Source organism: Microtus pennsylvanicus, chromosome 3, assembly GCF_037038515.1.
Source record: "Microtus pennsylvanicus isolate mMicPen1 chromosome 3, mMicPen1.hap1, whole genome shotgun sequence".
In the NCBI taxonomy this organism is placed as follows: Eukaryota; Metazoa; Chordata; class Mammalia; order Rodentia; family Cricetidae; genus Microtus; species Microtus pennsylvanicus.
This window is the reverse complement of record NC_134581.1, coordinates 122527365-122539556: the sequence shown is the minus strand read 5'-3', so window position 1 is coordinate 122539556 and position 12192 is coordinate 122527365. Positions and strand designations below refer to the sequence as shown.

Sequence of the window (12192 nt, the reverse complement as noted above, 5' to 3'; positions counted from 1 at the left end):
ACCCCCAGTGCAGCCAGACACCCCCAGTGCAGCCAGGCACTGCTGTGGACTATTCCTTTACACTGTGAGAATATATGTTGCTATGATTGGTTTAATAAACAAGTTGACTAGCCAGTAGCTGAACAGAATAAAGTTAGTCAGGAAAGCCAAACTGAGAATGATGGGATGAGGAAGGGCAGAGTCAGGAGTTGCCAGCCCGATGCAGAGGGAGTAGGAGATGAACATGCCAAGCACATGTTCCAGCACAAATAAGGAATATGGGTTAACTTACAATGTAAGAGCTGGTTAGTAATAAGCCTGAGCTGTTGGCCAAAATTTGTAATTAGTATTAAGTCTCAGAGTGGATATTTAGGACCAGGCAGTAGGGACAGGAAATTTCCACCTACAAGGCACCCAGTGCAGGCAGACATACCCAGTGCACAGACATCTCCAGTGAAGCCAGGCTTCCCAGGTACCTAAACAGTGTTCCCAATAAGAAGTATCAGAGACAGTGAAGACAGCATTTGGACAGTAGAAAGACACCTAACTAGGGCAAGAGAGAACCAGATAGCATACACAGAATCATTGAAGAATTTCTGGAATGACAGCCAAGCTGAACCTTGAAGAATATGCTAATATTCTTCCATATTCTAATAGAAAACTGCAGCCAATGCAGGAAGAAGAGCCTGGGAAAGGCTCAAGATAACCAAGTAGTTTACATATGTTCTAAGAAAACTGTAAGTCACCAGTAGACAGAGGCTCTACACTGGGCAGGTAGGATTAGGAATGACCATCTAACCTAAAATTAGATTGAAAACTATAAAAGACCCAGAAGTAAACATTCTAATTAAAATTGCTGTAAGACATTACAGTGGGTAGCACAGATGAGCCAGAGAGATTAGCCATTTCTCTTATACTGATGACCAAGTAAAAATGTCCTCACTGAGCACAGGGGGGCATGCTCCTGTAATTCCAGTACTCACAGGCAGAAGCAGGAGGATGGAGAACTGGAGTCCAGCCTGGGCTGATAGCAAGAATATATTTCATAAAACCAGTATTTACCCTTTGTAGTCAGACGGAGGTCGGGCAATGCCACACACCTGGGTACCAGACTGTCCTCAAAAGAAACTCATCCTGATCTCTAGTCACTGTCTATGGCTTCTGTTACCTTCATTCAATCACAAACTGAAAATACTGAGTTTAAAAATTCAAGCAAATAGATTTCCTCCCCATAATTTTTATTCTAATATGTGTTAACAACTTTTATATAATTATTATATAGTGCTAATTTTGTACTGTGTCTAATTTATAAGATAAACTTTATCATGAGTAAATATAACAAGAAGAACAATGTAGAAAGAGTTTAGCACGCGCCATGGGGTCTGAGAACCTAGCTACTGACAATAAATGAGAACTAATGTCACTATATTTTAATATTCATGCTATTTTTCATATCATTCTAAATATGTTCAGTTTCCTTTAGTGTGCACACATCAGATGTGAAGATTCGTGCCATTCATCAGTCCTGATGGGAAAGCAAGTAATATACGTGACTGCTTTAGATAACTTCTTCAACTCAAGGAGATGATGAGGCAAGGGGCCTTGTCAAGTCATCACCACCAGTAGGATGGGCCACACTCCAGGCTCAGTGGAAATCTGCCGCTTTCCACCAGATCTGATGTAGAGAGAGATGGTGACAGGACCTGAGCCATGGTCCAGTCTTGGGGTCTCCACTCCTGCCCGTCTCTATCCATTCCTTCCTCTCCCTACTCCACACACTCACTAACCACTAGAGTTCTGCAGTCTACACCTCAATACAGCCCTGTGGCAGCCCTACTTTTCTGCTGGGTACCGAAATAGCCTCAGTCTCGGGTCAGCAATAAATCCTTCTCTGTCCTTCATCCCAACTCATTCTGTGCTACTTACTGTGTTAATTTTCCCAGGTCAACATGATGCTTGAGACTCCTCTCGGGAGGAGTCTTTCAACTCTGTTCATGGTCCCTCAAGGCTGTGTTCTTACACACCCTCAGTCTTGTGATTCCCATTAACCTCTACAGCACAAATACATCTTGCAGGCATGCTACACGAGTCACCATGCCTTGTCCTAGCATCTCCACATTTCCTCTATATCCTTGGATTTTTTTTTCAGCTCTCTGCTCCCTATAGCACCAACCTATAAGCATATTTACCCTTGATGACTTCAAATCCTACTTTCTCCCCAAACCCTTCTCTAATAATTTCCCTTCAATATTGAACGATCTCCCTTAAACAGCTCTGCCTCTGACTGAAATTTACGACACCCAAAGCACAGGAGATAGAAACATAACATTGCCAACTGCATTCTGTCAGCCACAGGAAACCAAAGAGCAAGCGAGTTTGCTGCACAGCCTCGCCTCCCGCTTCTCCTGACACATCAGACTTCCGGCAGACCAGCCATGCTCCGTCCAGGCCCTCCCCTTCCCACACCATAGGTAGGTCAGATAGCCAGTACCTATTTCCAGTCTTTTGTTCTCCTAGCTGAGAGTGTCTCGAGTTTATACTGCTGTGGTAAACAACCAGCAAGTGTTGAGGTGACAGACAGGACTTGTCGGGAGATGAAGGAGCACAAGTGTCATGCTGTGGAAGATTAGCTGAAGATGGGGGACATTTGTTTATGCTGTGGAACACTTGCTTAATGACACAAAGATGCGTTGTATTCTTTCACGCTGCATTTGTTTAACTCTGTGAAGCTGTGATACTTTGCCTGTCTAAAATACCCTGATTGATCTAACAAAGAGCTCAACGGCCACTAGCTAGGCAGGAGAAAGGACAGGCAGGGCTGGCAGGCAGAGAGAATAAACAGGAAGAAAAATCTGGGAAGAAGAAATGGAAGAGAGAGAAAAGGAGAGGAGAACATCAGGGTCCAGCCACCCAGCTGCACAGCAAGCCACGGAGAAAGGGGTGAAGAAATGCATATAGACTAGAGAAAGATAAAAGCCCAGAGACAAAAGGTAGATGGGATAATTTAGGTTAAGAAACGCTGGCTAGAAACAAGCCCACCTACGGCTGGGCATTCATAAGTAATGAAAAGTCTCCATGTGTGTAATTATTTAGGAGCTAGGTGGTGCCCCTCCCCAAAGAGGGAAAAAATAAAAAAACAATGACAGCGTCAGAAAGAAAAAATACCACCTGCCTCACAGAATGACAGTGGCATTCCAAAGGACACCTGTGAAAGCCTGGTACATTTGTTCTCTGTAGGTCCCGAACTCTGAGCTGAACATAATGGGGAAGCTGTAGAGCTTTCTGACTTGTGGAATGGCTCACGTGAAGCATGTCTTCCTCAGGAGGACTGACTTCCCTCCCCTGGATCGTTCAAGAGGAGGCTGTCCCAACCCGCCATGGGATATGCAACATAGGGCCAGTCTGTTGATGGAAACAGCCCGAGACAAAGCAGCACACAGTCTCTCCACTATAGTGTCTATGCGACAGGAACCTCGAGGAGGAAGCTAGACAGCCCAGTACGCTAAGGAACAAATAAAGAACTGGCAGGGAGAAGGCAGTCAAAACTAAAATAACCCTCAGATAACTGTCGGAGACCAGCCAGAGCATTTCCACACACCGCACTTCAAGCCCAGCAGAGCTGGAATCTGACAGGCTTTTACAGTTCCCACTGGGGAGAGCATGTGGGAAGGTCAGCAGAGGCCTCAGCCTGAGAAAGTCTCAGCAAAGCTGCACGGTAGGGAGGCTAGGAGCTGAGTTCAAGAAATGCCTCAAGTTCACTGTGAGGCAGTGACCATATACAGGAACTGTGTCAGCAAGACAACCATGTTAAACAATGAAATTATACTACAAAAGTGGTGTCATCATTTGGGGCAATTCTTTGTGAGTTGAGTTTTATTTTTTTTTTTTTACAATAAAAACATGAAAAAAGTTAAAAGAAAAGAAAAAAGTGCTCATGGCCACAGGTATCCTCAGAGGAACTAAGATCACAACAGCCGGTAATAAAACCTCAGCCTTAGTCCCTAAAACAAGACCACGGCACTTATCCTATGAACATTGCTTTTTACCTTAAAATGATAACTTGTGGGACAGCAAAATGATTCATCAGGTAAAAGCACATTCTGCAAAGCCTGATAACCTAAATTCGATCCCAAGAACCCCTGTAAACGCGGAAGGAGATGTACGGCCATAAAATTGCCCTCTGACCTCCCTATGCTTGAACCCTCAAAACACACATGCACACACCATACACACACACACACAACAAAAATAATCATTCAAACAACAAGTTTTTTAAAAGCATATGAGTGGGATATGACACTCATGGCTACAATCCTAGCATGTAGGAGACAGAGGCAGGAGGATTCCTGGGACTTCAAAACCCACTCCAACACACAGTGATTTTCAGGCCAGCCTTGGATAACTTACTGAGATCCTATCCCAAAAAGCAAAACAAAACCAGAAAAATGAATAAAGAAATGGATGAAATGTAAAAGACATGGCACTGTTATCAGGGAATACGTCCCTCCCCAGGGGCTTCCTTCCCTCCTCAAGCCTCGTGACACAAAAGGGGACTGTGCCAGGGCAGGATGGCTGAGGGGAGAATGTAAAAGCACAGAGAGAAGCCAAAGCAACCAAGGGAGCTGCTGGCTGGCCCGACATTCTGATCTAGTAAAACAGAGGCGACAGCAGAGACGCCCCCTGGAGGCACACTCGCAGCAGGCCATGGCCTACTGAAGCCAGGTCCAAGTGCATTCTGCCCCAGAGAATGGAGAGTCCTCCCTTTACCCTCTGCAGTCTGAGGACACCACAACGAGGTGCAGTCTATGCAGTGAAGCCCGTCCTTCTTGGGTGCCGCATCTGCGCACACCCCAAGCTGAGACTTGCCAGATTCTAGAACTGGAAGACTGAAACTCCCTTTAGTGGTTTGAAAGAAAGTGGCCCCCAAATGGAGTGACATTAGTGAGAGGTGTGGCCTTGCTGGAGGAAGTGTGTCACTGTAGGGGTGAGCTTTGAGGTCTTCTCTGTTCAATCTACACCCAGTGAGATAAACTGCTTCCTGTTTGCCCGTGCAAGATGAAGAACTCTCAGCTACCTCTCCAGCAACATGTCTGCCGCATGTTGCTATGTGGCCATCATGATGGTAATGGCCTGAACCTCTGAACTGTAAGCTACCCCAAATTAAATGTTTTCCTTTATAAGAGCTGCTATGATCGTGGTGTCTCTTCACAGAAACAGAAATGCTAACTAAGAAACTCCTATTATTATAAATCACATTTTAGCATAGCAGCCAAAAGGAAAAAGAGACCAGGGCAGACTCGGAACTGGTGGGCATTGGGTGTGCCTGGATGTGGGTAGAGGCACAGAGGAGAGTGCAAACAGGAAATGAAGGTCTCTGAAAAGAGCGGTTCACTCTGCACCCCACTCTCCATAATCAGACAGCTGCCTTTATGGTCCTTGGCAGATGGACAGAGAAGAGGAACACAGCATATGGTGGCGCTCTCGTGGCTGCTGACAACAGTTAGAATGCAAACATCCACACTGGGGCGGCTCTCCCCACCTACCCACCCACTGTGCCTCAAAAGAGCAGGAGCAACAAGCAGGTATGTTCTGAGGACGCTGAGCCAACCTCCAGGTCAATGTCTGCTTCCATTACTGACCATGTGACCCAGACCACAGCCTCTCCCACCGTGAACTGAACTTCTAGACTGCATTTTAGGGCCATTCCTAAGAAGCAGCAGAGAGCAGGGTCACTAGGTGTTTGACAGGAACCTCCAAGAGGAAAGGATGGAGCTGAATTGATAGCAGGAGCCCAGAATAAACAGGAATCCAGGAAGAAGGCTCCAGCAAAGAACGAAGGAAGATCTCGTTTTCATGAAACACTGAATGGTGAAATTCAAAGGAAAGGAATTCGAAAATCAGGAGCAGTTCTTTGGAAACTGAAAGTGTGAGGGCAGAAATGGAAAGTGTGTGTGTTGGCTTTTCAGTGTCAGCGCGGACGGACAGGGAGGGACCGCTCCCAGGGCAGCAGAAAGGACAAGAAGGAAGGGAGGATGACTTGGTGGCTTTGATGTCCTGAGACAGCACTGTCATCTGTCAGCGTTAAAGGTGGATTCCTGTAAGGTAACTTTAAAAATAAGTAAACAAAAATACAGTAACTTCAGGGTGGTGGGGGGAGATTCCATAAAGGAAATAGAAATGGCAGGTGCAACATCATATCAATAATGTTCTGAGTTTAATTTTAATAGCTATAATTTAGGCACATGGGGCGAAACCAGGACAGAAGAGGCTTATAAGACCCGCCTCCCCTTCCATAGCAGGGAGCCTGCAGAATGATTAAATAGCAGAACAAATAACATAAAGGTGGTATTAAGAATAAAAGAGAAACCATTTTAAAAGGTTCAGCCCTGAAAAGAAACATCTAAGTAACACAAAACCAGCAGGTTGTATTTATATATTTAGGAATATATATGTATGTACATTTACATACATGTATATGACAACAATTAATTTTAAAATGGTTATGAGTTTGAAAGAAAGCCAGAAAAGGTATATGTGAGGGTTTATGGAAAGGAAGGGAAAATGATGTAATTATATTATAATTTCAAAAAACAAAATAGTAATTCTTAAAGGTTCAAAGTGGTTGTTACTAGAGAAAAACAGAAATTGTAGGTGGGATAAGATAGGCTGTAGCTAGAAGTAGAGAATGTGCAGAAATAGCCAACTATTCAAATTATGTCTGCAGTCAATTTTGATGAAGAAAAACTCCATTAAATGGATTATAGTGCTCAGCATTTAAAGAAGCTGGAATATCCCAGGAAACAGTAATAAACTAATCAAGACCTTTTTTTTTCAGTTACTTGTCTCTTTTTGGTAAGTGCTCACTGTATAGATTAGGCTAGCTTGGATTCACAGAGATGAATCTTCCTCAGTCTCTGGAGTACTGGGATTAAAGGTGTGCACCACCGCACACAGCACCGATTAACTAGTAGGTTTGTTCAAATATTGTAAGGGAGAGATTACGGCAGTGACAGAAAGAGGGCGGGACACGTGAGGAAGAAAAGTCCCCAAGGGAGTGGAGGACAAAGCCAGGATCATGACAGAAGTACAGACAGCTCTTCCTGCCCATCACTCTGGAGTGGAGGTCAGAGGAGGAAACAGGCAGAGGAGCGTACAAAGTACACAGTAATGTAAAATATACAATGACCAGAGGGTAAACAACTCTGAAACATTCTGATTTCGGCTCAAAGTTCAGTGTGTGAACTTAGTAAAAATCATAGTAACTCCATACAATAGACAAACTATCCTTCAGGAGTTGTTCCCACCTTGATTAAACTCACAAGAGCTTCGAAGATACATGCTCTCTCTCACGGGTTCCAAATAAAGTTCTTAAACAGGAGTTAGAGAAAGGAATCTGCACCTTCCTTGTCTAATGACAGACCTGAAGGTTCTTTGGTTTAAAATACCTAGTCTATCAATTTGAAATTAATGCGAGCACAGCCTGTCTGTGAAGCACTTCAACATTCACCACACTGATTCTTTCGAGGAGGAAAACAGCCATTACTCCCCTTGGAAAACACAACGTTAACGCTTATTTTTCTAATCTGCTTTCGTCTCTCCTACATTTAAACCGAAAAACCAATTTCCCTGAAAATTTAATTTTTCAACAAAACACTTCAGATTCATTTCGACTAGGTTCAAGAAGAAGGGGGTGGGAGTTAAAAATAGAACAAAGAGCTTGGTTTCCATTTAAATATCTGGTTGAGTTCAGAGGATGCTCTTAACTGTCCTTCAAATGATGTCCTTAAAATTCTCTATTAACTGTCATAAATAGAGAAGGGCAACTCACTTTGAAAAGTTTATATTAAATAAGGGTGACATTAAGAAATAAATTCTGATCTTTGGTTTCACGAACTAATAAAACAAGGAACTGTGACTAAATGATTTTGGCTAATCGATAATTTAGAACAAAATGCACAGCAGAAAACCTCAAATAAGCACGCCTGTAAACATGTTCTCCTCACAGTCCAGTCCATGTTTGCTCAAGCAACAGAGGCGGCTCCAGGCACAGCGCTGGGAGAACGGCCAGCTGAGATAGTCATCACTTCTCCCTCTTAGCCCTCCACAGTTATTTCCTAATTCCCAGGAAATGTAAAGAACTATGGAACTAGAAAGGGCATTGGTGCCCCCTTTGAAACCTATAAGCTAAGTCAGAGATTGTCCACTTGCTCACAAGAGCACAGAAACATGCTTCCCCAAATACCTGATTTTGACTTCAGGATAACTTGAATGGTGTGCCCGTCGTTGGTGACTTCACAGTCTCGGCAGACCACGTAATTTGGAGACAGGCGGACATCCAGCAGCGTGGGATCGTACCTGGCTTCTCTGGAGTTTAAGTTGATAGGAGACTGGTACTCCCCGTTAGCATCGGGAAACACCAAGCCCCACTCAACACCTGATGAGAAAATGACAAAAATTGACAATAGGCTTTTTTTTAGTTAATAACAGTAAAATATAACATAAAAACTCATAATCCATGACATCATAGCTATGGCTACCATCTGTATATAAATGAAATAAGAGAAATGTGTATGAGTTTTTACATTCATAACGTGAGTGATCTGTTGTTAAATAGATTCTACACACAAAATCCTTCACGGTGTTTATATCTGTGCACACAGATGACTTGATTTGGGGATTTAGGGAACTTAAGTCATCTTTAAGTGATTAGAAACATTACCACAGATATTTACTCTGCTTATCAGTTCAATTATGTGCAATACTTAGAAAATATCTGCAACGCTCAACATGCACAGAGACAGCGAGCAGAAACCCCGTAATGCTAAGGAGGAACACTTGTTTAAAAACAGTGTCCCATACATATATTTGTGGACTCCTCTGCGCTCTTCTTTTCCATGCATACAGCAAACATGGGCATTAATGGCAATTAGGAGCCCTGGGGATTCAGGGAGAGATTTAGGAAACTGCTTTTAAAGTCACCAAGAGCCCTGACCCAGCTTGCAATTCGGGACGCATTTGGTTGTACCTCCCCAAGACTAGAAAGCAACTGGGTTTCAGGTCTGCTGGGGTCTGGGCTGCCGGGGCACAGCAGGTGCGAACCGCAGTCGGGCAGTCTGGGAGGGGAAGGTGCGGGACCGCGTCGCAACAGCAGCCCCATCGCGAGCCTACCTTCCTCGTAACCCCACTCCACGCCCTCCTCTTCCTCCTCCTCGTCTTCCTCCTTCTCGGGGAAGGCGACTGCATCCTCGATGAAGCTCAGGTCAGCCATGGGCAGCTGTGAGACCCGGGTGCGACCGACGCGGGGCTGGGGGCCGCGCGGAGCGTGGCAGTCCCCGCGAGCACGAGCGGCGGCGAGTCGGACGCGGGCCCGCGCGTTTTAAGGCCGGTGGGGGCGTGTCTGGCCCGAGGACCCGCCCCCGACTTACACCCCCAACACACGAACACACGGGGAGAGAGCAGCCAGCGAAAGAGGAGCTGGGGCTGCTGCTCCCCAGGAAACCTGCTGCACCCAAGCCCTAGGAGCCCTTCCAGAAGCCGCGGGACCCCAGGACCAGCCTGGCCCGGGGCGCTTTCCTTGCTCCAGGCAGTTCCCTAAAAAGAGCGAATGGGTGGCCTTGCTTTGGGAGGGGGTTTGAAGACCGCGAACTCAACAAGATTGGGCAGACGGTTTATTCTCCATCATTTACCCCGTAAGTTTTGTTGGGACTTGGTTTTGTGAGACGGGGTCTCAAGGAAAACAGTCTGGCCTCAAACTCCTCCCGGTTGAGAAAGGATGACCTTGAACTGCACAGGCCTCCTGTTTGCAAACACTGGGATTGCGCTGCACCACCACGGACATGGGGAGCTGTCCTGGGAGCTAGTTTTACTTTTTAACTCGTCCTTAGAGCACAGTGAAAATGAGTATAGAATTGTTTTCCCCCAAGAAACTCCTACAAACATTTTCAGAAAATAAATAAATAAATAAAAGGAAAATTTAGCATCAAGAAGTAGGTATAGTTTGGAAGGTTTTTACTAAATGTATTTCTAAGACATTGAAATAGGGAGTTTGGTCCACTTTCTAAGTCTAGGGTACTGCTTCTGACTCACCTTACTGCATACACAGCTCCCAAGCGCTTCGTGAAATCGTGCAAATAATGAAGTGCACACATTACGAAACAAACAGGAACTTTCCCCGATCCAAAGAGGTCAAGCCGTCACCTCTGAAACGTGTTTCCCAACCCTGGGCTAATGCTGCAGTCCTGAGTTCCCGCCCTGTTCAGTAACCCCTAAGCTCCTTTCCTCCACATCTCAGGAGATATATTTGCATAATAAGCTCGGCTTCAGAAGTGGAGTACAATTTACCTTTTATATACCCTGTGCACACTCCAATATCTGTGAGCAGATTAATGGACTGTGGTTCCTAGATCGTAACATCTATATGCTTGCCAGTTCCTCAAACAGGATGGAGGTGATTCATTGGGGAACTTTAAGGTGCTGGGTTCCTATCCTTCACAGCCTGCTGGAACCTTAACTTTAAAAAAAAAATACATTGCCATCTGTTACATACTTCTTCAGAAAGCAGATGGAGTCTAAGGAGAAGCAATCAAGAGTTGGCCTTAATCGGCCAGTTTCCGGAAAGTGAAAAGTGCTAACCAGCTTCAGCATTGACATAAACTGTGGATTTCAAGCTTGTCATTTCTTTTCCTTAGCACAAAGGCTGTACAACCGGCTTCCCCAGCCAGAGGACAGAAATAATCAGACCCCAAATTGTCCCTGTGCTCTCGGCCTCCCCACATATTTAGCGGTATTGTATCTTCTACCTCAATAAGTCCCAGGCAGGCTTCTTAAGGAAGCCCACAGCAGCCCACTCTCCCATAAGCACTGGCGAAAGCATCCGCCAGTTTCTCTAGAAGGAAATTTGCATTTCTTTCTCACTTTACCCAAACTCTTCCTCACAAGACTGGATTTGTTTTGAGTCTCTTGTATATATTTTCACATTCATCAAATGCCAAAGCTTATGAAGTTCATGCAAAGTCTATACAAGGACTCTCAAATAAAATCCCTGGGTCATCCTGAGCTCATCATGAATAGTCCCCTTTGCCTCCCAAATGAGTGTAGATGTGACATTGTGGCCCGTTGTGTGACCACGAACTGCATTTAAAGTACATGAACACGGAAGTGTTTACCAAGTCAAATGAGAGCTGGCTCTCCTTGACAGCTGAGTTTTCATGAGTCAAGAGTGTGCCATGTTTACAAGAGATAGGCGGAAAGTTTGCATTGTTAATATTAAAGTTTGCAGCTACTAGAGTCACATACAGCAACAAGGCAATGCTACTCAAAAATGTGGCTGCTTGTGAGACAAGCATTTGCTTGACCCATATTTGTTCTTCTGGATTTTCAACCTCTTTTGTATAATGTAGCTCCTACACGCAAACAAGCAGCACCTCCCACTACCTATGAGCTTTTCTGCTCTGCAACCAAATATTCAATTACCGTTCTTAATTGCTTTGAGACTGTGTACTTCACACACTGCTAATTATCAACACTTTAAGACCTCTCCACGGGTCCCCTGCTGTGTTACCACTAAAGATGGCATTCCTGGTTCTAGATATTATAAAGTACTGCCACCAGAATATCTAAATGCAGATCAAAGATACAGGACAATTCTTGAACAGACAAAAATAGAACAAGGACTACCAAACCCAATGTCAGAACCTAAAAATATCTAAGCTTCATATTATGAACAGAAGTGTCTCCTAAGGACTTGGGGTCCCTCTTAAGCTAATATCACATTAGAGTTTAAATTGCCATTATTTGATCACACCGTGTTTGCATTGAGGTCAAACCATATCATCAGAACAATTTTTTAAAACTAAGATCTGTATAACTAATCGTCCTTTGATATAAACAGAGATCTCTGAAAGAGACGATCTCCACTGGAGGTCAGAGAGCAGAGAAAGCAGGATCGCTTCTCAGAGCTTCTGTGTTTTCGCATCCCCCTAACCGATCCTTCTCATCCTTGTCTACCCTCGTCTTTTGATGGTCCTCTTCCTCCTCCCAAAGAGTCTCTCCTTCTGCATCCATGCCACGTATATTCCACCACACTTCCTGCTGCCTCCTCCTCCTTGCCCTTGAGCCTCTTCCTGTCTCTAATACGCCCCTTTATACTTTCAGGTCCTGTGTATTTATGTATGTCTGTGTGTTTGCGAGCGTGCATATATAAATTTAGATCTG

The 12192-nt window shown here is 44.6% G+C and overlaps 1 protein-coding gene across 1 annotated transcript in view; it reads right to left on the bottom strand.

The window, feature by feature from the left end:
• Nucleotides 1–9326, bottom strand: part of Ca8 (carbonic anhydrase 8) — a 68748-nt gene extending 59422 nt beyond the window's left edge. The window contains exons 1-2 of the mRNA XM_075967018.1: nt 9148–9326; nt 8222–8413 (exon numbers count right to left, since the gene is read on the bottom strand). Coding sequence (XP_075823133.1) covers nt 8222–8413; nt 9148–9247 — 292 coding nt within the window. The 5' untranslated portion in view covers nt 9248–9326. The remainder of the gene's footprint in view (nt 1–8221; nt 8414–9147) is intronic.
• Nucleotides 9327–12192: the final 2866 nt, after the last annotated feature.